General features: G+C 40.0%; 3 protein-coding genes across 3 annotated transcripts; all 3 read left to right on the top strand.

Moving 5' to 3' along the window:
• Nucleotides 1-4,908: 4,908 nt before the first annotated feature.
• On the top strand, nt 4,909-9,160 carry znf408 (zinc finger protein 408). Its single transcript, XM_080844111.1, has 5 exons — nt 4,909-5,001; nt 5,678-5,885; nt 5,991-6,058; nt 6,502-6,767; nt 7,223-9,160. The coding sequence occupies exons 2-5, from the start codon at nt 5,700-5,702 to the stop codon at nt 9,061-9,063; spliced, it is 2,361 nt and encodes a 786-aa protein (XP_080700237.1). The 5' UTR covers nt 4,909-5,001; nt 5,678-5,699; the 3' UTR covers nt 9,064-9,160.
• A 937-nt stretch (nt 9,161-10,097) lies between these two features.
• On the top strand, nt 10,098-14,792 carry f2 (coagulation factor II (thrombin); the record flags this gene model as incomplete). Its single annotated transcript, XM_080844112.1, has 14 exons — nt 10,098-10,170; nt 10,341-10,501; nt 10,623-10,647; nt 10,861-10,926; nt 11,041-11,152; nt 11,327-11,460; nt 11,701-12,009; nt 12,188-12,307; nt 12,913-13,036; nt 13,155-13,322; nt 13,430-13,603; nt 13,735-13,913; nt 14,368-14,438; nt 14,640-14,792. 14 exons carry the CDS (start codon nt 10,098-10,100, stop codon nt 14,790-14,792), a joined length of 1,869 nt encoding a protein of 622 aa, XP_080700238.1.
• Nucleotides 14,793-15,742: 950 nt separating this feature from the next.
• arhgap1 (Rho GTPase activating protein 1) lies at nt 15,743-25,428 on the top strand. The gene is made up of 13 exons (XM_080843355.1): nt 15,743-15,793; nt 17,921-18,124; nt 19,341-19,433; nt 20,509-20,596; nt 20,922-21,053; nt 21,457-21,543; nt 21,665-21,763; nt 21,938-22,045; nt 22,408-22,484; nt 22,634-22,711; nt 23,039-23,167; nt 24,279-24,382; nt 24,573-25,428. The coding sequence occupies exons 2-13, from the start codon at nt 17,980-17,982 to the stop codon at nt 24,741-24,743; spliced, it is 1,311 nt and encodes a 436-aa protein (XP_080699481.1). The 5' UTR covers nt 15,743-15,793; nt 17,921-17,979; the 3' UTR covers nt 24,744-25,428.
• The last annotated feature ends 84 nt before the right edge of the window (nt 25,429-25,512 follow it).

Here is a 25,512-nt window from a genome sequence, read left to right as displayed (position 1 = left end):
AAGAACCTTGAGAAAAGCAAGAACAGCAATTCTATGTCCCACACACCGGCAACTCACACCCATGCAGACTCACGCGCACACACACACTTTGATTGAATTACTTTATTACATCATTGGTGTCAAAGCATTCCAGATAAGTATTGCACAATCCATGACCTTTCAAAACTGTTATATAAAGTCCCTATTTACCCCAACTGATACGGTTCTTTTTCAAAGCTTTAAAAGGCAAACATCATCCACATGATGTCCTTTCTTGGACCATCTTGGATCAATGAGATTGTAAAATATTAAGGCATTTTGAAAGATTAGTTCCAATGGGTACACCTGTCACCCAAAATGTATGAGGTATCCAGCTTTACAAACGACCGGATCAGAGGATCTGACAGGGGCTTCAGTCTGGAGCTTCAGAGAAGTCTACTTAGACAGTCTGAGACGGACGGACGGACGGACGGACGGACGGACGGACGGACGGACGGACGGACGGACAGACAGACAGACAGACACAGACACAGACACAGACACACACACACACACACACACACACACACACACACACACACACAGTGTGAGAGGTTTCCCCCCCGATTTTTGGTCCGTTTCCTGTACCTGCTCAAATTTGCTCCTTCTGATGTTACATTTCTATCCTCAATCAGCTTTAGGAGTCTTTCGCACAGTAGCTCAGACAAAGCAAATGATCCAAACACTCTTTTTAATTACATGTTTCTAATTAGTCATGTAATTGGCCATTAGCAAGGCACAATAGCACACAGAGCTGAGTTCTCAGCGTCCCCAGAGCTACTAGTACCTGTCTCTGTGGCCATGCACACTCAAGCAAAGATGGTTGACCACATCTCAGTTTTTACTGTCATGTACTGTATATCTCAAAATGATTAGCCACCCTTTGTCAAAAAAACAGAACATCATACTGAATGAATGAAATGAATGAAATTCTGAATTACTTACCTGTTTGAGGTGACCAGCGAACGTATACTTACTTATAAAGTCTTAATTAGATCTTTGCTGAGTAAGTAGCCTTACTAACAGCACCTCCCTCTCTGGTCTCCTGGTTTGTGAGATTATTGGACTTTAACCACAAGGAATCCACCAGCAGTGAGCCTTCGTATAGTATTGATTTCTTATACCTGACAACCAGTGAGTGATATAAGATGCCCCTTTCCTTTTATACATAATTATAGACCTTTGCCCATATAACCCTTACTATGTTTACTGCAATTTAATCTAATTGAAAGCAGTTTAATCTTATCTAATTGGCTTGTCTACACTTTACTCTTACCAATGCCATAGGATTTATTCAAGTGCAAAAGAAGGTGTCATGTGTTTCAGTTACAGGGCTTACTGGGTAGTATATCTCAGTAGACATTACACAGTTCCTCAGGTAGTCCAGTAGGACTGGAGAGTCCATGGAGCCAGAGCTTGAATTGCATCAACCATTCAACACAACAGCAGATCAATTAAGTTGAACACATGGGGGTGCCACACAGTGTAGAGTAGTTTCCACCACTGTGGTCAAAATAAAGATTAGCCACAAATCAGTCTTAATGTAATAGATCAGTGATATAAAATATATTAAACTATCAATTTGGAACTCTGATAAATAATTACATTAATAACTACAACCGTTCAATGATCATACTCTGGTTCCCTGAATATTCGCAAATCACTACCCTGATGGGAAGGAGCCTAAAGGAGGGGAAGGGAGGATTATCGAAGGGCCCAATGATGAATCTCTTTCTTTAGGAGGGATTTGATGGTCTCATGGTCTCTGAGTTAGTCAAGGAACTCACGGTTTGGGGGAGAGGCAGGCACATTAATGGTAAAGGAGTGGAGAGGTATTTTAAAAGTGTTCATTGGTATCAAATAGTCGGCCTATGACGCAAATTTCAAAGCCAAAGTGTAATTGTAATAAGATTATAATAATGATATTATCTTGTTATTGTGTTACTCTCAAGCATTGTTCATTTGTTTTTAATATAGATAGCTAACCTATTATCGTGTTTCATGTGTCATAATGAAGTCCTAGGTATTTTGATGATTTGAAAATCAACAGTAGGCCTATATTTAGTTCAGATGGTGTATATCACAAGTAAAATACAAATAAAACGTGTTTCTCATAAATAGTAACAGTTAGCTTGCAATAGCTAGCTAGTTTAGGGATGGTGATAGGGCTCAGACGGTTTGCAGTCTATCAGTTCAGTAGAGGGAAAAAAATAATAATAAATATAAAAAAACATAAAAAAGGCAAAAAGGTTCATTACTGCTAATAATTACTGTTGTAAAGTTGTTTTTCATGTCTTCCTGGCGAAAAGCATTATCTAGAAACGTGAAAGGAAGAATGAAGGAATTTGTTATGAATCTTTACTGTAAATAAAAAGCTGGGTGGTCCAATCCTTCACTCACGGGATTTACTGGATTACTGAAACATCGTGAACAAGTGGATACCAAATCCGGTGGAAACTCACTATCAATGGCAATACGGAGTGAGAAGGCGAACAACAACTGTAAATAATGTCCTGTTAATATTTTCTACAATATAAAACAGAATCTTTCAATTTATAAAACTTTTTTTTTTCAGTTTCGGATTTTCAATGTCACCCAGTTAAAAGGGCGAGAGTGTTCAGACAGTTCATAACACTTAGTTTAGAGATGAAAAGGACAGTATGAAGATGTGGAAATATATTTCAAAATGAATTACAGGCCAATATTCAATCAATTTGATGCTGTGAAGGCAGAGCAATTGCATTGTCAATAAATATTAGGTGAGAAAAACACAGTATTTGCCCGATGTAATGTGACTTCCTGTATAAACCACGCTAACTTACGGTTTTCTATCTGAATCCAGATACAGAGACAGATCATTTTGTTAGGTGAACAGATACAAATACAGATAATGGCATCACTGTGCACCTCTATAAGGGAATATGAATGCCAGGTCTGGATGTGCCAATAAATGCTTATTACCCTGAGTGCAGTGACTTCTATCGACCTTCACTGTAGAGCTGTTCTTTTATTATGATCCACAATTCATATTAAAAAGTCAAAAATGAAATATGTACGTTGGTTGTCACTTCTTCCTGGGAACTCCTGAAACTTTGTGAAAGGCTACAGCGCCCTCTGTTGTTTAATGCTGTTACAACCACTTGGGGGACTACAGTATTTTTTATTTATTTATTTATTTATTTTTACAAAATGCAGTCAAGTGTTTTACTTCAATTTGATGGAAGTACTTCTGTGCCATTTGCCAGGATGAAATGCCAAATGGTGAAAGGGAGCGGCTCGTTCGATGTCACCCACAGGTTGATTGAAAGTTAACTTTTTATGATGCAACCTGGACTTGCAGGTAATCAGCTGAACATTTGGGAGGAATATGGGTAGAAACAGACCCAGCAAAGGAAGATAACCTCATTTAAGTTCCTGCAAGACCATCCAGTCCAGGATGTACCTGTTAGTAGAAATAGAAAGCAAAGGACTTCATAGATATCAAAAAATGTCAGCACACATATCCTCATGAAGACATCTATAGTGGAGACAAGTGACTGAATCATAGCCATGGCCATAGCAATAAAGAGTGTGGAGAATATTTGTAGATAAACTCCAAATAATCAAAAAAGAATAATGTTAGGACTATTCAATTCATTATCAAAGGTTTAAAACTATATCACAAAAAGACATCCGTTTGTGCTATGTTGTTGGTGGTCTTTTATGTAATTAGCTGGCTAGTTTTAGCAGTGTTGCCTAATTTACATTTTCTGTGAGGTTTCAGTCCAATTTCTTCTTTAAATAATTTTTCCCAAACATCAAACATATTCTATATTTTATGAACATTACTGGAGTTCTTACTCTCCACACTAAAACCTAGGCCTTTGATGTTTTATGTGATAAATTATTTTATGTTTTCTCACGTCGCTCCTGATCATCCTGTCGCGATTGCCTTTTGAAAAAGCAGTGTGTTGAAATAAGACTTGATGACAAGGTCATCCAACGCAAATATCTGCGCTGTCAATGTACCGATCATTTTTCGGTTTGTCCATTGACCAGCAGGTGTCCCTAGAGTGCATTCTAAGCCTCTAGAAATTAACTACTTTTCAGCACACCTGTCCATAAAGCTTTAAGAAGCTTAATCTCGCTGTCACTGTCTACGAAAAGAACACCATTCGTACATTTGGCCCAACATAGTAAAGTCTTGGTTTATTGTACACTGTACTCTGTACCCACAGTCTGTCCACTCCACTCCCATGGTACCTCGAGCTTGAGAAAGTACCACCTTAATTCATTTTAATGACCGATGCTCTGCTAGCTACTTCAGCCAGATCATTTCTTAAAGACGGACTCTATTTCAGCCCTAGAGGAAGCATAGACAATAAAAGAGGGGAGGAAGCAACTAAATTGACCACTTGACATCTTTAAAAATGTCGTTCAATGGGTGCTCACGTTTAACACCATTTGTACGGGGGGGGGGACAATAAGGCCCCACATCACATCTGACAATATAATAACATAATATATATAATAGACAGTAAAAGGTTGCGCCTGACTTTTATTTTTCCTGCGAGTACCATGTGATGGCCATGCGCATAGACATGGGCCATGCTATGGGGCCATGCGCATTGAGGAAATCCGAACTGGAGTTCTCCAAAATATCTCCCCATGAAAATACTACGACCACAACATTGTTCCACTTACCTTATTTGAGTCTATTTGAGCTCTATGGACAATAATGTAATAAGAACGATAGGGCAAATTATTTATAACCGCACAATCTCATATAATATTAGAAATCGTTGTTATTAATTATTGAAAAACATTCAAGCAGAGTCCACCTATCAAATCCACTGTTTCTGTGGGGAAGTGTTATACAGTGACATTGACATTATAAACTTCCGGACACCATGTTGATGGAGAAAGATGACATTCCCGGAGTTTTCAAAGGAATAACGCCACTCAACTTCAACTGGCCAAGGCATTGAGGAAACATATCCCTGAGTTGGTTCAGAATTTATTATACTTATGTTGCTGTTGTTCGAGTTCACAAGATATCCAGATAGTATGCGGAAGGGAACGGCGTTTTCCACGTCGATGTGTACCAGGTTTAGCATAAACATCAGCTAACGTTAACCTGGGCTTATTTCAGTGAAAGCAAATACATCACCTAAATAATTAGCCAAAGAAAGCTATCACCCTATGTTGCTTTTGGCAGAATCACAGCCATACGAAGTAAGGTAGCTATCCTGGTTAACCTAAAAAAAACAACTGCTCGTACCTCCCTTCCTAGTTATGCCCATATCAAGTTAAGTGTCTTTTTAGTCATACGTTTAAGTGAAAACAACATTTCATCTCAGCTCGGACCGAGCCATACACTTTTCTAGCCAATCAGCCAGGTGGCTCAGTAGCACAAAAGGGAGGAGAGCAACAGGGCATGCGCATTGCCACAGTTCACAGTTGAAATGTGGTATTTGTTGATGTATAATGATGTTGTATTGCAACCTGCATTAAGATGGAACATTTAATAAAGAAAAAGGACTGACATGTTTTTTATACTGGCAAGTAAACTGCTAGGTATGAAATGTTTTTTTTAGGCATGTTCTAACCCTAGGCTTTGTTATAGGCCTACATTGTTTGCCTATTTGAATTTTGACTTCTATACTATACTATACTTCAGGTGCAGAGAACTAAGTTACTACATGAAGAATTCAGCTTTGAAGCCAGAATCCCTCCACAGTGTTCTGAGTGCTGTGCCTCGTGGGCTGACACTGGGTCCCTCTCTGGCAAAAGATGGCCAGTTTGGTCTGTGGTGTGTTGGTCAGCCACTGCAGAGAGGAACAATTCTATGCCTCGAAGAACAAGCTAAAGCTGAGGAAATCGTGGAGGTACTAACAGGCGCCTGTCATCACTATAAGAAACAAAATTAAATAATCACTTTTCTTTTAATTATCCCAATTTTGTGTCTGATGTCTGTGTTTTCCCCATTCAAGAAACTTGGAGAAAATACTTGTTTAACTGTTTCTAAGGAGCAACTTTCAGACCGCATGTACTGGTTGAGGTACAGTATGTTTGACACTGTTTATTGAGCAATACTGTACTGTCTGTTCTCATCTTCCTGATTCTGGGTCCTAAACAATACATATATTACTACAAAACAGTTAGCATTAACTTTGCACATGAGAATTGTGACCAGATTATAAAAATCAAGCTTACCTTTTTTACAAGGTGCCAAAAACCACAGGCTTAAATTGTTCAGGTACAAGATGTGCACAGTGCCATTTAACAGGGAAAGAGTCCCATGAAATAGGCCTACTTAAATTTTTTTTGTAAATAGTTGTAATGGAAACCAACTCCAGTTGATGCATAGCTAAAACCTATTGATTGAATATTTTGTCTCTTTCTCTATGGCACTTTTTCGCCCATTACATAAGTGTCTGTGTGTTTGGAATACATTATTGAGTCTTGTAATATTACGCATGTTCTGTTATTGACCAATTGCAGGTTTGCTTGCAATGCAAAACACAAGAAGGAGCAGAATGTGAAGGTTCATGAAGTCAATGGAAAGTTGTGCCTCCAGGCCTGTGAAAATATCAGCCCAGGGACAGAGCTGCTGTTTTGGTTGAAGGACAATGAAATCTCCAAGGATCATGATGCATGTGAGGAAAAGCTTGTTGTTATGCCAGGCACACCCTGCCAGGAAGGAATATATCCCAAACCAGATGATGACGAACCCTCGAGGGACAAAATTAAAGAGCAGGAATCTTCAGGTATAATTGAACACATTTGTTTCTGTCTTACACTTGTGATAGAACATATAGTTACTGAAAACAAGCTTCAGGGGCCACAGAAGTTTGTATATTATTAAGCTTGGTTTGCTACTACTTTGAAATACGGCTATACGGCTCTCCATTGGTAAATACTGTGTCAGCAATATAAACTGCTAATGTTAACTAGGCTTAACAAGTTTCTTTGTGTCTAAGATACAATAGGACTTGTTTTATACAACACTGGACAGGGAGGAAGGGTCTCAGTTGCAAATAAACCTCAAATACAAAAAATGTTAGACACATAAAGCTTAATATTCAGAATTACTACTTTAACAGTTGAATAGAATTAGTATAGGAACTGTTCACATGATATGTTTGATCAGTAATTGTTTAAACAAATTCATGAAGAATGTAAGATGTAAGTACTTGAGCATATGCTTTTCATGCCCAAATAGACACTGAAGTTCTCTCAGTGCATCCGGAAAAAGTCTTGCCTATTCTTGAGCATCTCGAAGTCCACCCACCATCACCATCACCAAAGAATGAAGAAAAACACTCTGCAGAAGTTCCAGTCCAGAAGACTAAACCTCTCTTCAGAATGAAAAAGACACCTATACTTGCCAATCAGACCTGCCAATCAAAAAAAGATGTAGAGGATATTTGTGAAACTACACTGGCTGATAATTGCGATGGGAAAGATCCTGAGGCAGTCTGTGGGCGTATACGAGCTAGCTCTCGTCTTGCAGCTAAACCAAGAAAGGTCCACACTCTTGTCAGTCATATCCATAAGCGCCTGCGTGAGCGTAAGGTTAGCACCCTTCAGCAGCAAGCAAACGAGAAACTCCAATCTGTAAACTGTGCCGAGAGTGGGCATGCTGTCCAAGGGCCAGGCCCGGAAGACAAAGATGCTATCCATACAATCAAAACTGATGATGAGGTGGATAAAGTTAAACAGAAACGGGCCAAAGATTCTCTAAGGTTAAAATCCAATCCAATCCAACTTAGCGTGAGAGAAAGAAAGTACAAATGTGATCAGTGTGACAAGAGTTTCTTTCAGTTATGCCACCTTAAGAAGCACAAGTTCACTCATTCTGATTTAAAACCCTACCTTTGCACAGAGTGCGGTAAGAACTACAGTTCCCAAGAGAGTTTCCGTGCTCACCTCTTGATGCACCGAGGTGAGAGGCCATATAAATGCCAACAGTGTGACAAGAGGTATGGCTTAAAACGAGACCTGAAGGAGCATGAAGTGCTGCATACGGGGGAGAAGCCCTTTGTCTGTGATGTGTGTGGCAAGGCCTTTGCCCGGCGGCCCTCGCTGCGCATCCACAGAGAGGCACATAGAGCAAAGGAAGCGAATTACCAGCCTCCCAAGATCAAGTGTCCTGACTGTGGCAAAGAGCTTGCAAATTCAGGCTCCCTGAGGAACCATATGCGCCTACACACAGGCGAGCGTCCCTACCCCTGCCCTCACTGTGGGAAGACATTCCGACAGCGAGGCAACCTGCTGGGACATCTGCGCATCCACACGGGTGAAAAACCCTACAAGTGTGATTACTGTGACCAGCACTTCTCACAAGTGCCTGAACTTCGACGGCACCTCATCTCTCACACAGGGGAGGTCTACCTCTGCACTGTCTGTGGAAAGGCTCTGCGGGACCCTCACACACTGCGGGCCCATGAACGTCTGCACACCGGTGAAAGGCCTCACAAGTGCAATGTTTGTGGAAAGGCCTACACCATGGCCACAAAACTAAGGCGGCACATGAAGTCCCATTTAGAGGACAAGCCGTATAAATGTCAGAAATGTGGTGCAGGCTACACTCTCATGCAGAGCCTACTTCGTCATCAGATCTCTCACAAGAAGAAAGTGGATAAAGCCCTGGAACCTCTTGAGGCATTAAGTCATCCAGCCCCTGTAAGAGGCCGACCCCGAAAGACAATACAGAAGTGTGTTACAAATATGTGGTCAATTGAAACTGAGAAGAATGTGGAAAGCCAAGCAATGATGTATGTTGAAACTGTGGGGGAGCTGTCAGTTATTCCTCATACAGAGGAAGTGATCATCAGCTCTGGAACGTTCCATGAGGGTGTGGTTCTAATGGAAAATGGAGCAGAGCAAGGGGTCAGCAGAATCCAGTTAAATGACGACATTATTGAGATAATTGTGTCGGATTCTCCATCTAAATGCATAATGCTACAAGAGCAGGACGTGCACACTAATATGGTTATTCTGCAAGGAGAGGATGGACTTAATTCTGTGGCTGAAACCATTGAAATAGAATCAGGGATATAATATTGGATTCTATGTAAGGGTATGTCCATTCTTCATAGCATACAATATATAATCATTTTTGTGGTATAGATGTGACCCGTGTTATTAAAGTTGATTCAAGTCATGGTTTGTGTGATACAAGTCCTTGCTGTTATTTTGTGATTGGAGAGAGTTGATCTGCAAATATTGACACTGGGCACATGGACCTTGTAACTGTATGAAATGTTTCTGACGAAGCAGTGATGGGACAGGAGGTTGGGCAATAGCTAAAATATTGTAGTTGCTAAAGGCAAGAGTTATTCCTTTATATACGTTAGATTGGGCCATTTCTTTAGTTTATTTAGGATTTGACTAACAGTAACACAACTCACTAATGCTTTTTTAGGGACAGACTTAGATTACATTGTTGTTGTTCACCATACTCATGTAACATACTCAACGATGAAATTCTTATCCACAGTTCCCAATTTCATGTGGGTATTGATAGTAAACCACAGCCATGAATCCTATGTCCCTAAAGCCATGAGTTGTTCAATATTTGGCAACAAATATTTAGTTGTCCAGGACACGTCAAAGAACAACGGAATCAGTTAACACTTTGATGCCTACACTGAGTGGACTGAGTGCTGGAGGTGTTTCAGTGTTTGAATGAGTATGAATGTCCGGTCATAAAAGAATATAAAGCAATATGAATAAAACTAAGACAAAATAAGTCAACATTGAGTAATTTCGAAAACTTGTGCTGATGAAACATTACTTTTATGACTAGCTGTTTTTGTCAATGAAAACATACTATCTTGGATACAATAAGAATGCAAAGCACAGTGTCGACATTCATCAATATTGCTCTACTTTTGCCTGATTCCTTCACTATTCCTCAGCCTTCAGGTAAAGTAGGGCATTTCACTTTGAGCTCCAGTAGTTAAGTATTAACTAGTCAGCACCCTGTTTCTGCGAGTCGAGGTCTGTGTGGAGGCAGTGGGACGTGTGGAGTCCAGGGTTTCATGCAGACTCAAAGTCTTTCTGAAAGAGTTCTTCCTCAACCACAGTTAGAAATGGGTGGAATTCCAGCAACTCTACTCCTCAGCCTCTTTCTCAGCTATGCTCTTCAGGTCATATGTGGAGATGGTAAGATCGAAATTCTGTACATTAATATTGAGGTCTTGCCTGTACACAGAAAATGAAAATGATCCTCACTTACCTCACAGATGACAAGTAAAAGGCCATACAGATGATTAGACTACTCAAATATTCACTGTCACAATGTTGATGTTTATGACATCTTGTTTTGTTTGAAGTATTTATCGAGTCCGAGGGAGCCTCTCAGTTTTTCGTCAGAGCCAAGCGGGCAAATTCATTTCTAGAGGAGATGAAGCCTGGTAACCTGGAGCGTGAGTGTCTGGAGGAGATATGTGATCACGAAGAAGCCCGTGAAGTGTTTGAGCATCCTCAGAAAACAGTGAGACCTGTTCTTTATCTTTAAAGCTTCCAATTGAAATGTTTACAATGAAATGAGTGCATAATGTAATATTGAGGAGCAAACATGTCTCTAATGTTTTTTTCCCCCCCTTTGAATTTAGAAACAATTTTGGTGGAAATACCAGGGTAAGGTCTCACTGTTAAAATTGGTCTTCAGTTAGATCAGTTTCGAACCAGCTGAACCAGGGCCAAAGTTCACAGACCACCAGAACATTGATGAGTTGTGGTTACATTAAAAAAAAAGAATGGCTTAGGACCTCATTATCCTATTTAATATTTTAAATGTCAACATACTACAAATATTTGGAATAATTAAATATGTGCTTTGCTGTTTTACAGGCTGTGAGGGCACAACATTGACCAGAGATGAAACATCTATAAAAACGCTCAGATCCTGCTTGGATGGTAAATCATTGTTTTTGTTCATTTTTACTGCCATCAAGACTAAATAATACCAAATGCATAATCAGTTTTTCTTCATGAAAGTGACAAAAGCCATTGAATGTCGTGTATGTGCAGCATCAGGTGAATGTTCGTTTGAAAAGGGAGAGACCTACAAGGAAGCTGTATCCCTCACCTCGAGTGGAAAGGAATGTCAGTACTGGAGTAGCAACTTTCCACACAAAATAACGTATGAATACTTAACTCTTTTATTACATGATCAGTGAAATTGGAGATTCCTTTGTGACCGCAAATAGTTATGTTTGAGAAATATTGCTTATTTATCTTTGAATAATCTGAATGGCATCATCACATAGATGGCTTTATCATGGTATTCTTGCATATATTTCCACCAATGTTATAGGGAATTCAACGCATCCCTGGATGAGTCATTGCAAAAGAACTATTGCAGAAATCCTGATCAGAGTCCTGACGGACCCTGGTGCTTCACTCGTGATCCAACTGCCAGAAGAGAGAGCTGTGCTATTCCTAATTGTGGTATAATCTTTCTCATGCTTTTTTATGGGAAACTAAAAGAAGGATTTATCATGTGTTCATATCAATGCTTATCTATAAGGGGACATGTACAGGACAGAAAAGCAGTAATACAATTTATGATAAATTCTGAATCACACACATACAATTAAAGAAATCCATTTCCTTTAGAGCACACCAAACCATGTGGATTTATAGCCAAAATCAACCTATTTGCATTTTTTTTTTGTTTTTTTGCATCAGACGGACCATATGCTCCTGCTCCGCTTCCTATAGACGTTAATGTGACTATTGATTACTCCAGTAAAGCAAACTGCTTACCTGACCAGGGCAAAGACTATAAAGGAACCCTGTCTGTCACTATGAGGGGCTTCAAATGTCTGCCCTGGGCTTCACCTAAAGCAGTTAAGAAGGCTGTAGGAAAAGAGTTTCTCCCTGAAGTTAAACTGGAGGCGAACTACTGCAGAAATCCAGACGGTGACACAGAGGGACCCTGGTGCTTTGTCGATTACCCAAACGTCACCATGGACTACTGTGAGCTGGAGTTGTGTGGTAAGAAGATGGCCAGTAGAATACAAATGTTTGTCTCTGTTCTTTCATCATCATCATCACTTTCGACTGAAGAATCTTCTTAAACGACAACTGCCTTGAGGTATAAGGATAATAAGGACCCTGCCAAGTCATACTGCTGTGCAATTATTAATTTTTCACCTTGTTTGTCTTCTGGCAGAGGATTCACTAGAGGGTGAAGATATAGGGGAAGATACAACGCAAATACGTCAGCGAACTGTGAGACCTGGACCTAAAAAAGCTTTCTTCAGTCCCCGGACTTTTGGCAGCGGGGAGCTGGGTAAGTAAGAGTGAATGGGTATATCTGCTAAAGACAAGGCAAGTTTGTCTCAGTACCTTTTTCTTACAAGGTAAATGCAAAACCGCAAATGAATGCCTGACTTCCCGAACACTTGATGTTTGAGCTCTGGTGTAGTCTGAGAAAGGCAATCCATGCAGCTGCAGTTTGTAATTCATGCATCTTTATTCCATAAAACACTTTATTGCAATTAGTTGTATTGCAGACAGTGACTTTTCTGTTTATATAGAGATTTATCTACTTTGTACTTTTATTTTACAGCTTATTGTTATTGTAAATCATTTTGTATGTATCATGTATATAGCAAGGTTTTTTTGTATTGTGTACATTTACCACATGTATGCTAGCATGCTCATCCTAAAATGTATAACCCCACCCCCATGTGCCACGGTTCTGCTTAAGGTTTCTCCCTGATTGACGGGGAGTTTTTCCTTGTCACCATTGTGCTTGCTCTAAGGGGGTTCAGGCCCTGGGCTCTGTAAAGCTCCTTGAGTTAATTTTATTGAATTGAATAGAGAATAGTTTCTTATATTTATTAGATTTGATTATAGTTTTATTAATGCTTGTTGTTCTTTCTGTCATCCCAGTGTGTGGAGAGCGCCCCATGTTTGAGAAAAAGGGTACAGCAGACGCTAAAGAAAAGGAATTACTCGAATCTTATCGAATGAGAATTGTGAAAGGGGACGATGCAGAGGTTGGAAGCGCCCCATGGTAAAAAGCAAACACCACTTGAAGCCTGTGTGGGAGCTATTGGTTCTTTCACATTTGTGCCCATTTTCTGCCAGTGAACATATTTGTACCTTGAAGTTGTTCCCTGTACTTCTGCCAGGCAGGTGATGCTCTACAAGCGTAGCCCCCAGGAGCTGCTGTGTGGGGCTAGTTTGATCAGCGACGAGTGGGTCCTCACTGCCGCTCATTGTATCCTCTACCCACCATGGAGCAAGAACTTCACCATTAACGATATACTTGTTCGGCTCGGCAAATACTCTCGCTCCAAGTGAGTAGGTGCTTAAATTATGGTTCTTTTGGATATCTGGATTATTAAGTAATCTGTGTCTATTTGTAATGTGACTTTTTTTTTGGACAAATCTTTTATTCATCCAGGTTTGAGAGAGGTATTGAAAAAATTGTGGCTCTTGATCAAATCATTGTCCATCCTAAATACAACTGGAAGGAGAACCTGAACCGTGACATTGCTCTCCTGCATATGAGGAGGCCCATAGAGTTTTCAGATCGAATTCATCCAATTTGCCTGCCCACTAGGCAGGTGGCGAAAGAGTGAGTGGAATCCTCAAGACCATACAGAAGAATCTATGACTGTGCGCTTAAAATGATTGTTTGATTTGAAATGCTGCAGGAGTCATTTAGGCTGAGAATGACAATGAGTTGTTCTCTCTCTTGTTCTGTAGTTTGATGTCGGTTGGATTTAAGGGTCGTGTGACAGGTTGGGGAAACCTCTATGAGACATGGTCGTCTTCTCCAAAAGCACACCCCTCAGTTCTTCAGCAGGTCCAGCTGCCAATTGTCGACCAAGGCACCTGCCGGAAATCCACCACCATTCGTATCACAGACAACATGTTTTGTGCTGGTAAGGTGACACCCTTAAATCTGACCTTAGGCCATATTACGAGGTACTATCACAACATGTTACAATAATAGTTATTTATGTGTAATGGAAAGTAAGTTGTAGATTTTATAATTACATTTTTGTAAAACAATATAATTGCCACTATTCTTCACTTTATAGGTAATGGGCTTTATGAAGTGGTTGACCTTACACACTAATTGTTACACTGGTCTGCGAATATATTTGGTTTATGATTGGTTTAGTGCGTTCTTCTAACAAATTAAACATTTTGTCAACCTTAACTGCTTGTTCAAGTTCAATTTGGTAGTTAATTGATCAAAAGCATGATTGCAAATGCCAAAACATGATTATTTTACATATCAGTACCACAATACTTCTCTGGATTAAATATAAAAACTGCTTGTGATATACTGGTCTAGCAAATAATCAAATGAGTCTTTCTTTTCAATATCAGGATTCACACCAGAGGAGAACAAAAGTGGTGATGCTTGTGAAGGGGACAGTGGTGGTCCTTTTGTCATGAAGGTAGGCTATAAACTATCACCGTCATACTAAGTGGAAGTTGAAGGCAGTATATTTATTTAAAAAAACGCTTGAGTTATCTGTCATCAAAAAAATCTTGTATTGTGGGCATGATAAAATGTAGGCCAGCCCATTTCTGTTTCTTTATGTTTTGTTTATTTTTTCACCAATTGCTAATTAATTGGTTATTTTCATCCTCTCCAGAGTCCTACAGATAATCGCTGGTATCAGATTGGTATTGTGTCTTGGGGTGAGGGCTGTGACCGGGATGGAAAATATGGATTCTATACTCATCTTTTCCGCATGAGGAGGTGGATGAGGAAGGTCATTGACGCTTCAGATGATGACGATGAATAATGGGCTGTTTTATGCTATCTTGAGATGTTCTCTCACTTCGTCCAATTTGACAAAAGTGTGTGAAAGTGAAGTCAGTAGTTTGACCTTTGTTTTGTGTTCTGAATCCCATTTGGTTGAAGCTTGACTGAGTGAAGATACCATCTATGGAATAATAAAAATATTAATTGAAATCAACACAATTGGTTTACACACAGATTCCCTTACAACAATATGAAGATCATCAAACTAATTTCTTGCCACTTTTTTTGAGAAAAATTGATTTGTGCTTTGTCCCTGTTGAGGCAAAGCACAACACAAGGTGTCTAAGTGTAAGTTATGAAGTTTGGGCCAAATGATATATCAGTAAAGTAAATATTTCAGAACGGGCGATTTATCACGGAACCCCATCGGATATTGGGTCCCCCATCAGCTATTTTATCGTTTTCATCTTCTGCCCAGGTCTTATTAAAATTAAGCAAATAGGCTACTATCGATATTGTGCGCCTAAGATCATCAAGCGCAAAACGATATCGCGTGCCTGTACGTGATCACTTGTGCCATCGAGATCATTAATCTTCTCTAAACAGGATATTTTCTGCTCACTAGATAGGCCTTTGACTTGACTATGATTATGACAAAACCATTAATTTATAGCATACAATAGTAGCCAAACGTTCTGGGGAGTTTACTGGGCTCCAAATATAGGCTAGGTCTAGGTTATTTACGCATCACTATTGAGGAAGCAGTCAAGTAATATAACTTGGTTACAATTAAATGTTTGTTTTAGCTTCTGTCACTGACTGATTTATTCAAATTACCCCTTCTCAGATTCTTTTCTAAGGAGTCACGTTAAAGCTTTCCACATGCTTATGAGGCTTTGTTGTTGATAGACGAGAGGGAGGGGTTGTCCTTAACATATAGTGACCGCCTACTCGTTACCGGATGTTTGAGACAGACTGTGGATGTCAAAAAAAGAAAAGAAGTGAAAAGTCACCGTAAAGAGCGATACCACCGGAAATAAGGTAAACTGCAGAGTTGTACACACACGATAACATATATCAGAATTTTTATAACGAATGACAGACAGACGTCTAAACAACCCAAAACAGCCGAGATAATGTAAGAATGATAGCTGTTTAACGTCTCTGAGCGATGGCTATAAAAGTCACGATTAACCACCGCAAGCTAGCTTTCAAGCTAGCTAACGTAGCGCCTGTTTACAGTAACGTTAGATGACAGACTAGTTAACCCAGGTTCACAGGTGAATTTCTTTATAAATAGCAATGTTAGCGTAAATGCAAGCCATATTTTGTGTGACCACCCATTTCTGAATAAGAACAGCCTTGGTGGCAGTATACGACACGATGGGTAACAAACCGTTAACGTCACTTGTTAGCTGCAGTGCATCAGACAACAAGCAGTTTAAGCTAATTAACGATGGATACGGTTTATTAAGATGCCCGTTACGGGGTCTTCGATCTCTTTGAAAGCTAGGAATCGCTAGACGGTTTAATAACTTTCATGCATGCACATGATGGGTCAAGAAAATTGGCTAGTTATCTGGCGAAGCTTATTTTAATTATCTACGCTTACATTAGCCTGGAATCATTCAGTCCTCTCCTCTTCTCTGTACAAATCTGTAAAACCTCTACCGTAGGGCAGATGTGCTTAACGGTGATGTTCAGATGCGTTAATTTAGTGTCAAACGTTCTTACATTGTTAGCTTTAAGGTTACTTGAACACGTTGTTAATGCATTGTCAAGGGATATAATGGAAAAGGGCATGGCTTTTCTGAACTGATGTACCCTTGTTATGTTAATACCGTTTTTTTTATTTAATCATTAGGTCACGTTTATTCTTACATTTCTATTACCCTTGCAAATCAGGAAAAAAAAGTCTCATTATCATCAAAGGGCATTTAAGAGTACTTTGCCATCACAATGTGTTCAAATGGTGAATGACAAAATCTTGTTCTTAACCTTGTAGCCTATGGCCAGTAACCTGAAAATGAATAATATTTGCAAAATATAATCTACTGTCATCGTATAGGCCTGCGCATGTGTTGGTAAACGTCTGCATTCTTATACATTTAAAAATGCAGCGATGTCATTGGACAGCTGTTGAATGGTTAATCCTTGAACAAGCCAGTCTGCAAAGAAAGCTTGAAAAAACGTTCGCAAAATACATATGGCAACCTGAAATATGTACAGTGAGAGCCAGAGAATGGCCAAGAGGCGGAACTCGAGTCGTCCTGAATATGTTCTTACTCATTAAATAAATGTGTAAGAAGGAGCCTGTGTATTCGCTAAAAATAACCTCAGATTGTGTCGCATTTTAGCGTTCTGCCTGAATCCGCTTCTGCCGCATGGTCAGCGCATGTATCCCACAGAACGCACTGCTAATGTTTAAAGAAAAGGAATTTCACAGCAGAAAGGCTACATACCCATTCGATTGTACGATCAGCAATCGGACTTTAAGGTAACTGGCCATTTCTGAACGAACCCTGCTCACTTGGGAACAGGTTTATTTCAATTATCTCTCTTCCTTTCATTTTCTGTCTGTCCCTCATCGGGTGGCACAGGTGGTTAGGTACTTCTTGAAAGAAATTCATGTCCACATGGATATGGAATATGGGGCATTAAAGTGAATGTCTACATTTAGTAAAGGTTTGTCCTTTGCAGTCACATGTATGGTTTGGGACACTTTCCTCTCTAATCCAAATGCTCTTCAGTGTGGGAGCAGGAATCCCTGCAGGTTCTGAGTGATTCTCTGAAGTGGAAGATTTCCAGAGTTGCAGTGGCATTAATACTCTTCAAGTCTTCTTGCATTCAGTTCAATGCTGGCTTTGACTGTGTTTACCCTATTGCTTTTATATGTGCAACTTGCCCACCCAGGGGTTCAACCTGGAGTATGGGATATGGGCACACCACAAGGCCCCAGGAAACGGGCAGAGCATCTATTTAAAAACCATTACAACAATTCTGTGGCATACACATCTAATGACAAAAGAGCAATTGTCATTTGAACGATCAGTCCTGAGCACATAGCACTTTAAGCTGGTTTGGCTTGTCTTAGATTGTACAGCCTAAATCAGATATTAGTGAGGCGATAAAACTATTGACAGAAATGTCCTTTGTTCTCTATGGCAGGGCTCTGATAGAAAAGGAATCTGTTCCAAGTGCTGCAAAGCCACAGCCAGAGGACCACCATGTCCTCTCCGTCAGAAGTTCTGGTAGACTTTCAGGATGAGCTTGCTGTAGATGATGCCCCCAGCAATGCCTTAGACCAGCTTAAGCTGTCACCAATGGAAACGCAGTGGCCTTCTGATGACCTGGCCAGCATGAGCAAGTCTGGTAAGGACCTTTTTCCTGTTTTAAATGAAATGATAATTGTAGTGCTTGTGTTGAATTCTAATATAACAAATCTGTGAGTTGCTTAAAGGTGTGTGAAGAGATCCTGTGTTACCAAAGTAAAGCATTTGGCTTTCAGGAGACCTTTGTTCAAATGTGAGAGTATTGAGATAACCACGGAAAAGCTTTTCCCATTTGAAAGCTATTCCAGAGAGCTGCATATATTTTTGGTCACAAGATTCACTAGATAGAAAGACTGGTAGTTGGAGTTTAAATAGGCAAGATGCCATCCTGTGTGTGTGCTCAAGCACGCACGCACACGCAAGTATGCATACGTATATTGGCATAACCTTAGAAGAATGCATGATGGCAATGTCAGTGTCTAGCCTGTTACTGTTGATTTTACATGGGGCAGATTTCATAATCAAAATCCTCTCTTGAATGCTTTTTGTGAAGAAAATTCATCCAAATGCTGTACACTGTTCACTGTCACAATGGAAGTGGATTCAATCTATGATGCAGGAATGATTTAAAACATTCCAGCCCTCAAGTCATCTTAAAGGGAGGCTGGCTCCCATGACGTGAAATGCTGTGACATCCATTTTATCAAAGCATTTTGTTCTACCAGGGCATGAAGGCATGTCTTTCTGCTTTGTGGCTACAGTGGAGGAAACGATGGAACTCAGCAGATGAGGGGGAAGGGGATTATTGGTGTGAATGATCGCATATAGTTGTAGCGAAGCCTGAAGGGCACTTCACGCCAGTGACTAATCCAGGGAGAAGGGCCTGGCGTGGGTTAGCTCATCCCAGCGCTCTTCCTCACGGCTGCTGACAGTGAGGTTTCAGCACTCAGTAATTACAGTGTCACGAGTGCTCAGGGCTGTGGTATATATGCAGAGATCTTTTTTAGAACAGGCTGAGCGTTGCATCAAAGTCTTGCAGCAATTCTTCTTAGTTGCTACATCTCACTGACTGGGGTGCAAGGAATGCAGACTCACCCGGGCCCACTCTTGAAGTAGGCCCATGTGTTTTACTATATTAAAAGTGGGGGGTCTTTTTGCCATATCTTGCACCCGGGTCGACAGGAGAGTCACGTGGGCCCTGAGTGAGGTACTTTAATAATGAATCTCATAGTGAACGACAATGTGTAAGATATGCTCCAACCTTCATTGATATGATTGAAATGATTGCTTTTGTATATTTTATCCTTCATTTTCAGAAACAAATATCAAGCATTTGGGTCAGGATTCCCACCTGTCCTGGGATGACCCTTACTATGATATTGCTCGACACCAAATCGTGGAGGTGGCTGGTGAGTTCTTTCCTTACTTGCAAATTGTGCTTTATCAAAACATCACCCACTTAATGCTTCAAAGGATTTCTTTGGTACAAATATGAGGGAAGTTATGGGTTATTATTTTTGAAACACATTTGCCCCTAGTTTGCCAGTGGAAAGCCTGCTACAAAACTGCATATTTAGCGTAGGGGGGTTGGGTTTGAGTTTGGCAATGGCTAATATTTCATCCATGTTCGTGCCGGCTGTGATTGAATATTCTTAAACATATTCAGACATGACTACACGCAGCTGTGAGTGAGGAAGTTGACAATGAAGTGTTGTGCAATCAGGGTCTGAAACTAACACTCTTAATTTACCTAATGCGCACAGAGTTTGACATTGCCAGGCAAATGTCACCAAATGCTTGCCCACCAACAGAGTGTCCTAGCTGCTCTGTAGATGAAATAACTTGCTTCCATAGTATCTTTCCCTCATAAAAACAGCCTTTCCCTCATAGAAACAGCCTTTCCACTGTTGAAAACATACTTTTGTCACCTCTTCCTTCACAAGGAAGGAAATGACAGTGTTTATGAAACTATTCCAAGCTACCAAAACCACACACGCAGCGTGTATTCTATTGTGAAACCTGCAGTTTACGGTATTTTAAATTACATGAATGGCATGAAATGTCAAACTTCGCTGCAAAGACAAAACCGTTTTTACTATGCTACCTACACGGCTATCCATAAGTCAGCCATACCGAACCATCCACTGGTGATGAGTGTATTTTCCTACGTGCCTACATCTGTGCTTGACCATAGCCTATGTACCACCACCCAATTAACACAACATCTTATGAAAGTATGGCCTTTAAGAAAAGCAGACGGAAGTTGTCCGAAACGTTCCTGAAGGTGTGCATTTTGTGCAGCTATGTGAAATATTTGTAAAGTGATTACTTGATGTACATCAGCTTCAGTGAATAATGATTTGGCTATGAAATTAAATTTCCACTTGAAGATAGATTGGCAGTTAAATTTGCCATTGAATGGTTAAAACTCTATACATTTTCCTGCTTTATCATCTTTGCCAATGATGTGCCTGTATTTGTTAGGTGATGACAACTTTGGCAGGAAGGTCATAGTGTTCAGTGCCTGCCGGATGCCTCCACACCACCAATTGGACCATCAGAAGTTGCTAAAGTAGGTTATAGTGCTCTCAGTTCCCCATTTGCCTCACATTGTCAGCCTTTTCAAGTCCAAGTTAGCCATATTTCTGAGTTCAATACAGTAATGCATTGCCTTCATAAATATTGTTTGCCTTTGAGTTTCTGTTATAGTCGTGGTTTTTATCCCCACCGCAATCTCCCTCGTAGAATTCCACAGCTCAAATATGATGCATGTTTTGGGCTGAACTGTAATGTACAGATATATGGTAATGTACTTGTAATGCACATAGATTGTGATCTGAATAGCCTCAAATATGTCGATAAGATGGTGGCTCCTGTTGATGTGTTGCTGACTGCAGGTACCTGCAGCACACTCTGGACCAATATGTGGAGAGTGATTACACCCTCATCTATTTCCACCATGGGCTCACCGGCGAGAACAAGCCGTCCCTCAGCTGGCTCAGGGATGCCTACCGGGAGTTTGACAGAAAGTGAGTCTCCATATAACGTCTTTTGAAAAGCCTTTTAAGATAAACTCATCTGTTTACATATTAGTGCTAGAATTGGCATGTATTGAGTTGAGGCATTGGGAATTAGACACATGATTTCAAACCAAACATTTCTCAGAGTGCCATATGAAATGTGTAGGTGTGCCGTTACAATAGTCACTATCATTATCATTACAGTGTGTCTTTATCACACTTCAAAATTTTGCTTTATTCTAGTTTGTTGTTTAGTTAGTTAGTTGAAGATGGTGCAATAGGGTCATCTACTTTGTTGGGTTACAAAACTAATAGTTAGTTTGGTAGGAGGAATCCAGAGAATGTATAGCGTCATGAAATTAAACACAATCTTGATGTTAAATAAACAACACATGATTTCTGTTCATTTAAGATACAAGAAGAACATCAAATCCCTGGTCATAGTCCACCCCACCATGTTCGTTAGAACACTCCTCATCTTATTTAAACCTCTAATAAGGTGAGAAGCTCAGCACACCATTGGCTGCCTAGCTGGAATCTTTGTTATTTGTCATGTGGTTTGTGAATGGTTAACTTTTGTGTCTTGTTGATATCTGCCTTATTTGCTCTCCATTGGATAGCTTCAAGTTTGGACGCAAGATTAGTTACATCAACTACCTGAGTGAGTTAGATGAGATACTGAAGTGTGAGCAACTCGTCATTCCATCCCGAGTGAGAGAGTAAGAGCTTTTTGTTTTCTTCTAAAACTAATAAATCATTTTGTCAATAATGTTGGTTTTGAACCCTCCAATTTTACAGGGTGAGCTTCATATGCATGTATGATTGTTTGCACGTTAACATTATTTGAACATGTGGCTGGAATGTTACCTGATAATGTGCGGTTTGGTTTACAGATATGATGCAAAGATTCGTCAGGCTTTGAAGCCTTCTGCACAGGGCCCAAAGTCCCCACCACGCAGTCCCCCTCTGCCTAACCAGCAGTTTGGAGTGTCCCTATCAGTGTATGTGGTCTTACTTAACACACTACAAGCAAACAAACAAAATGTCATTGTTGTTCCTGAATTTAGTCCAGTCAGGATTCCCAAGGATTACTTAGGCTGTATGAATTAGTCAGGTGAACTGAAGCATTGACTCTATACACATCATTGTTTCCCATAATAATGGGTGACTTTATGGTATTCATATTACAGATTTGTTAAATAAACTATGAAGTTAGGTTGCATAAGGGGGCTCGGTTTTATTTGAAAGAGTATTTTGCATCACTTGATCCAAGTGTTTTTTAAGTGTTTTTGATGATAAAAATGCGGTAAGTGATTACAATTCTGTAATTCTAAATAGAGTTGATATTTGTGTTCGTTCCCAGGCTCAACCTTAGGGGAGCAGACCCTGGGGGCATCCCATTGGTTATGCGAGATACCATAGAGTTCTTGAGAGAACAGGGTAAGCGCCATTCGCCATTTAGTCCGCCAGCTGTTTCTGTTTAATAGTTGTATGTGTTGTCTTTGGGAAGCCGCTCCTAAAGGCAACCGTTTTAAGAGTACAACCCATAGTTCATTCTCACACTCAACTCTTGACTTATACCTCATCAGGTCTTGAGATGGAGGGAATCTTCCGACGCTCTGCCAATGTCACCCTGGTGAGGACTATTCAAGAGAAATACAACTCCGGTAAGTTCGATTAGAAAGTAGTCCAGTAATGCTCACTGATGATATGACTAAGGAGACATATTTAGCTAAAAACATAGGAGGTTTGCTCAAGCTTCTCACATCTTGTCATTTAATGACTGTAAGTTTGTTTGTGGTGTAACACCTTGACATGCCTTATCCCATATGACAAGATTTGAAATCCACAGTCAAACATTCAACACGCACTCGTGTTGTCAGTTTCCCTTCCTTCCTTTTGTATTTTTCTGCACGCTTTGAATTCTCATTTGACCTATTACTTTACTGACGTCCAGAATGTAGGCTGTAATGGTGGTCTGTGTGGATTTTCAGGAGAGGAAGTCAATTTCGCTCAGATGGAAGATGTGCACTTGGCTGCTGTCATGCTGAAGACATTCCTGAGGGAGCTTCCTGAACCCCTACTCACATACCAGCTGTACAATGACATCATCAACTTCCAAAGCAAGTCATTTCTTGTCTGACATTCCACATTGTGGTCTGCAGTTGGTACACAAAAACAAGATCAAAAGTGTCTGCAAATGCTGTGGCCAAAATCCATTAAACTTAAACCTTTTGAGGTGACTTACATGGTCAGACCAATGATAGGCTTCAGAAAAAGAAAGCAGACGTACTTGTGAATATACAGAACATTCATAAAGTATTCAGACCCCTTCCCTTTTTTTCACATTTTGCAGCCTTATGCTGTTTCCCCCCCCAAATCTGTGATAACAGGATAAAAAAAAATATAATCACACAAAAAAAAAATCACACATACTTGGTTGAAACACCTTTGGCAGTGATTACAACCTCAAACCGCAAGCTTTGCACACCTGGAAAATTAAGCAACTTTAAACTGTTGTCCGTAAGTACATTTTTTGTTGTTGTTGTTTAAATTTCCTCTAAAATTCCTATCAAATAATCATACTGCGCAAAGTATGATTTTTGTTTTTACTTGCTGGAGTATCTGCAAAAACCGTGCGGACAGGTGTGTGCTTCTCCAAATCATGTCCAATCAATTGAATTTACTACAGGTGGTCAAGGTGACAGGTGGTCAAGAGAAATGGGAGGCACCTGAGCTAAAGTATAAGCGTCATAGCAAAGGCTGAGTCTGAATATGTATGTCAATGTGATCTTTCACTTCAGCATAAGGCTATTTTGGCAAAAGGAACATAACAAAATGTGAAAAAGTGAATACTCTGAATGCGCTGTATATTCAGAATTCATTTCAAATTGTAAAAGTAGTTTTAAGCTGTTCTCAAGGGTTTGATTGGTCCAGTGGCTTCATGGTGTGGATCTATGCTCGTGTCTTATCACTGGTCAAGGTGCATGACTGCAGAAAGATACAGATTCTATAGACTCCAGATTCCACTTAGACACACACAATGAAAAAAAATGGTCTTTATATACACATGTTAATATTCCAAAGCTGTTTCCAGAGTAGATTTAAATTTTGTATTTTAATGAAAGGAAAAGTGAAAAAATGGAGGCTTTTCCGGTGATTACAATCTTTTGAACAGTAGTGTCCACCATTTGACTGTATGTTACATAACTCTGTTATGTGCTTTATCAGCAGACGTTGACAGTACCTCTCACGTAGTGACCATACGAAACTTGTTGACACTGCTCCCACCAGACAACTATGCTTCCCTGAAGTACCTCGTCCAGTTTCTAGTTGAAGTAAGTATGATTTTAAACCTACTTTCCTTTTAGTTAGTTCCTTTGGACTTTACCAGAACACAGCCTTCTGCTTTTAACTTCACAGACAAGTTTGCTTTAGCCAATATTGTACTCCCTTGGTGCTTTCTTCTTTACGGCTCCCCATAGAAACATGATGTGATCATCTCTCATATCTTGTTTTCCTCTGTAGGTGTCAGCACGGTGTGACGTGAACAAGATGAACAACGCTAACCTGGCCGTGGTGTTTGGGCCCAATTTGCTTTGGGGCCAGGATGCTGCCATGACGCTCAGTGCCATCGGACCCATCAACAACTTCACAAAAACCCTGCTAGACAACTCCCAAGAGGTCTTCTCTGCTTAGAACTTCCCCCTCACCCCACTTCCCCTTCTTGTCAGCCCATCTATGCTCTTCCTCTATTAGATCCATCTCAGTGTAGCTTCAGTGTGACCCTAGTCCCCCTGTGTGGTGCCAAATGCATGGGTGTTGTGAGAGGCCGAGGACACACAAAAGATAAAGATTCTGAGGGTAAAAAGATGAGCAGTCTTAGAAGATGAGAAAATGCAGGGAATTCTCACCTTGATCTGGACCAACTCAGCAAATTATTTTTTGAAATATGAAAGATCAATCATTTTGGTACTGTAAATATGTGGACAATCAGTTGTAGCCCTTTCCCACTGAACTGCCCCAGCTGTTGAATGCTGCTGTTGTAGACAATATCACTTTGAAGGTACTGAACATAATAAGTAGTTTGCGGGGTGAATATTTGGCATTTCAAATTCTGAAAAATATTTCGTGCTGGGATGACTTTCATAGGGCTTATTTTTCATTCAGGTATGAAATGGCTGTTATGGATCCTCTGAAGAGACAGAAATGTTAGTTAGGGAATTTTTTTTCCATGTCTTATTTTTCCAGTTAAGGAAAAAATAGCAGATGGTCGTCTCACTTAGATACATAGTTTGCATAAAATTATGTACACATATGAAGCACTAAAATTTAAAGGCTTGAATGGTTTTTAAATTTCTGAATATATTTTATGATACTTGTGTATACATTGTGTATTGCCTTCTTACCTTTTCTTTTTATTGGCTGTATAACATGCAAAATCAGTCTGGGTGGTGTTTGAAATATT

The sequence above is a fragment of the Sprattus sprattus genome (assembly GCF_963457725.1).
Source record: "Sprattus sprattus genome assembly, chromosome: 8".
In the NCBI taxonomy this organism is placed as follows: Eukaryota; Metazoa; Chordata; class Actinopteri; order Clupeiformes; family Clupeidae; genus Sprattus; species Sprattus sprattus.
Note: the sequence above shows the minus strand (reverse complement) of the source record. Positions and strands in the feature narration are given on the sequence as shown.

Excerpts from the sequence above, each read along its gene's own strand:
- znf408 (XM_080844111.1), top strand. The coding sequence starts at position 5,700 with ATGAAGAATTCAGCTTTGAAGCCAGAATCCCTCCACAGTGTTCTGAGT. Across the intron at positions 5,886-5,990 it reads AAGCTGAGGAAATCGTGGAG|AAACTTGGAGAAAATACTTG; the intron begins GTACTAACAGGC and ends TCCCCATTCAAG. Across the intron at positions 6,059-6,501 it reads GACCGCATGTACTGGTTGAG|GTTTGCTTGCAATGCAAAAC; the intron begins GTACAGTATGTT and ends GACCAATTGCAG.
- arhgap1 (XM_080843355.1), top strand. The coding sequence starts at position 17,980 with ATGTCCTCTCCGTCAGAAGTTCTGGTAGACTTTCAGGATGAGCTTGCT. Across the intron at positions 18,125-19,340 it reads GGCCAGCATGAGCAAGTCTG|AAACAAATATCAAGCATTTG; the intron begins GTAAGGACCTTT and ends CTTCATTTTCAG. Across the intron at positions 21,764-21,937 it reads ATTCCATCCCGAGTGAGAGA|ATATGATGCAAAGATTCGTC; the intron begins GTAAGAGCTTTT and ends TTTGGTTTACAG.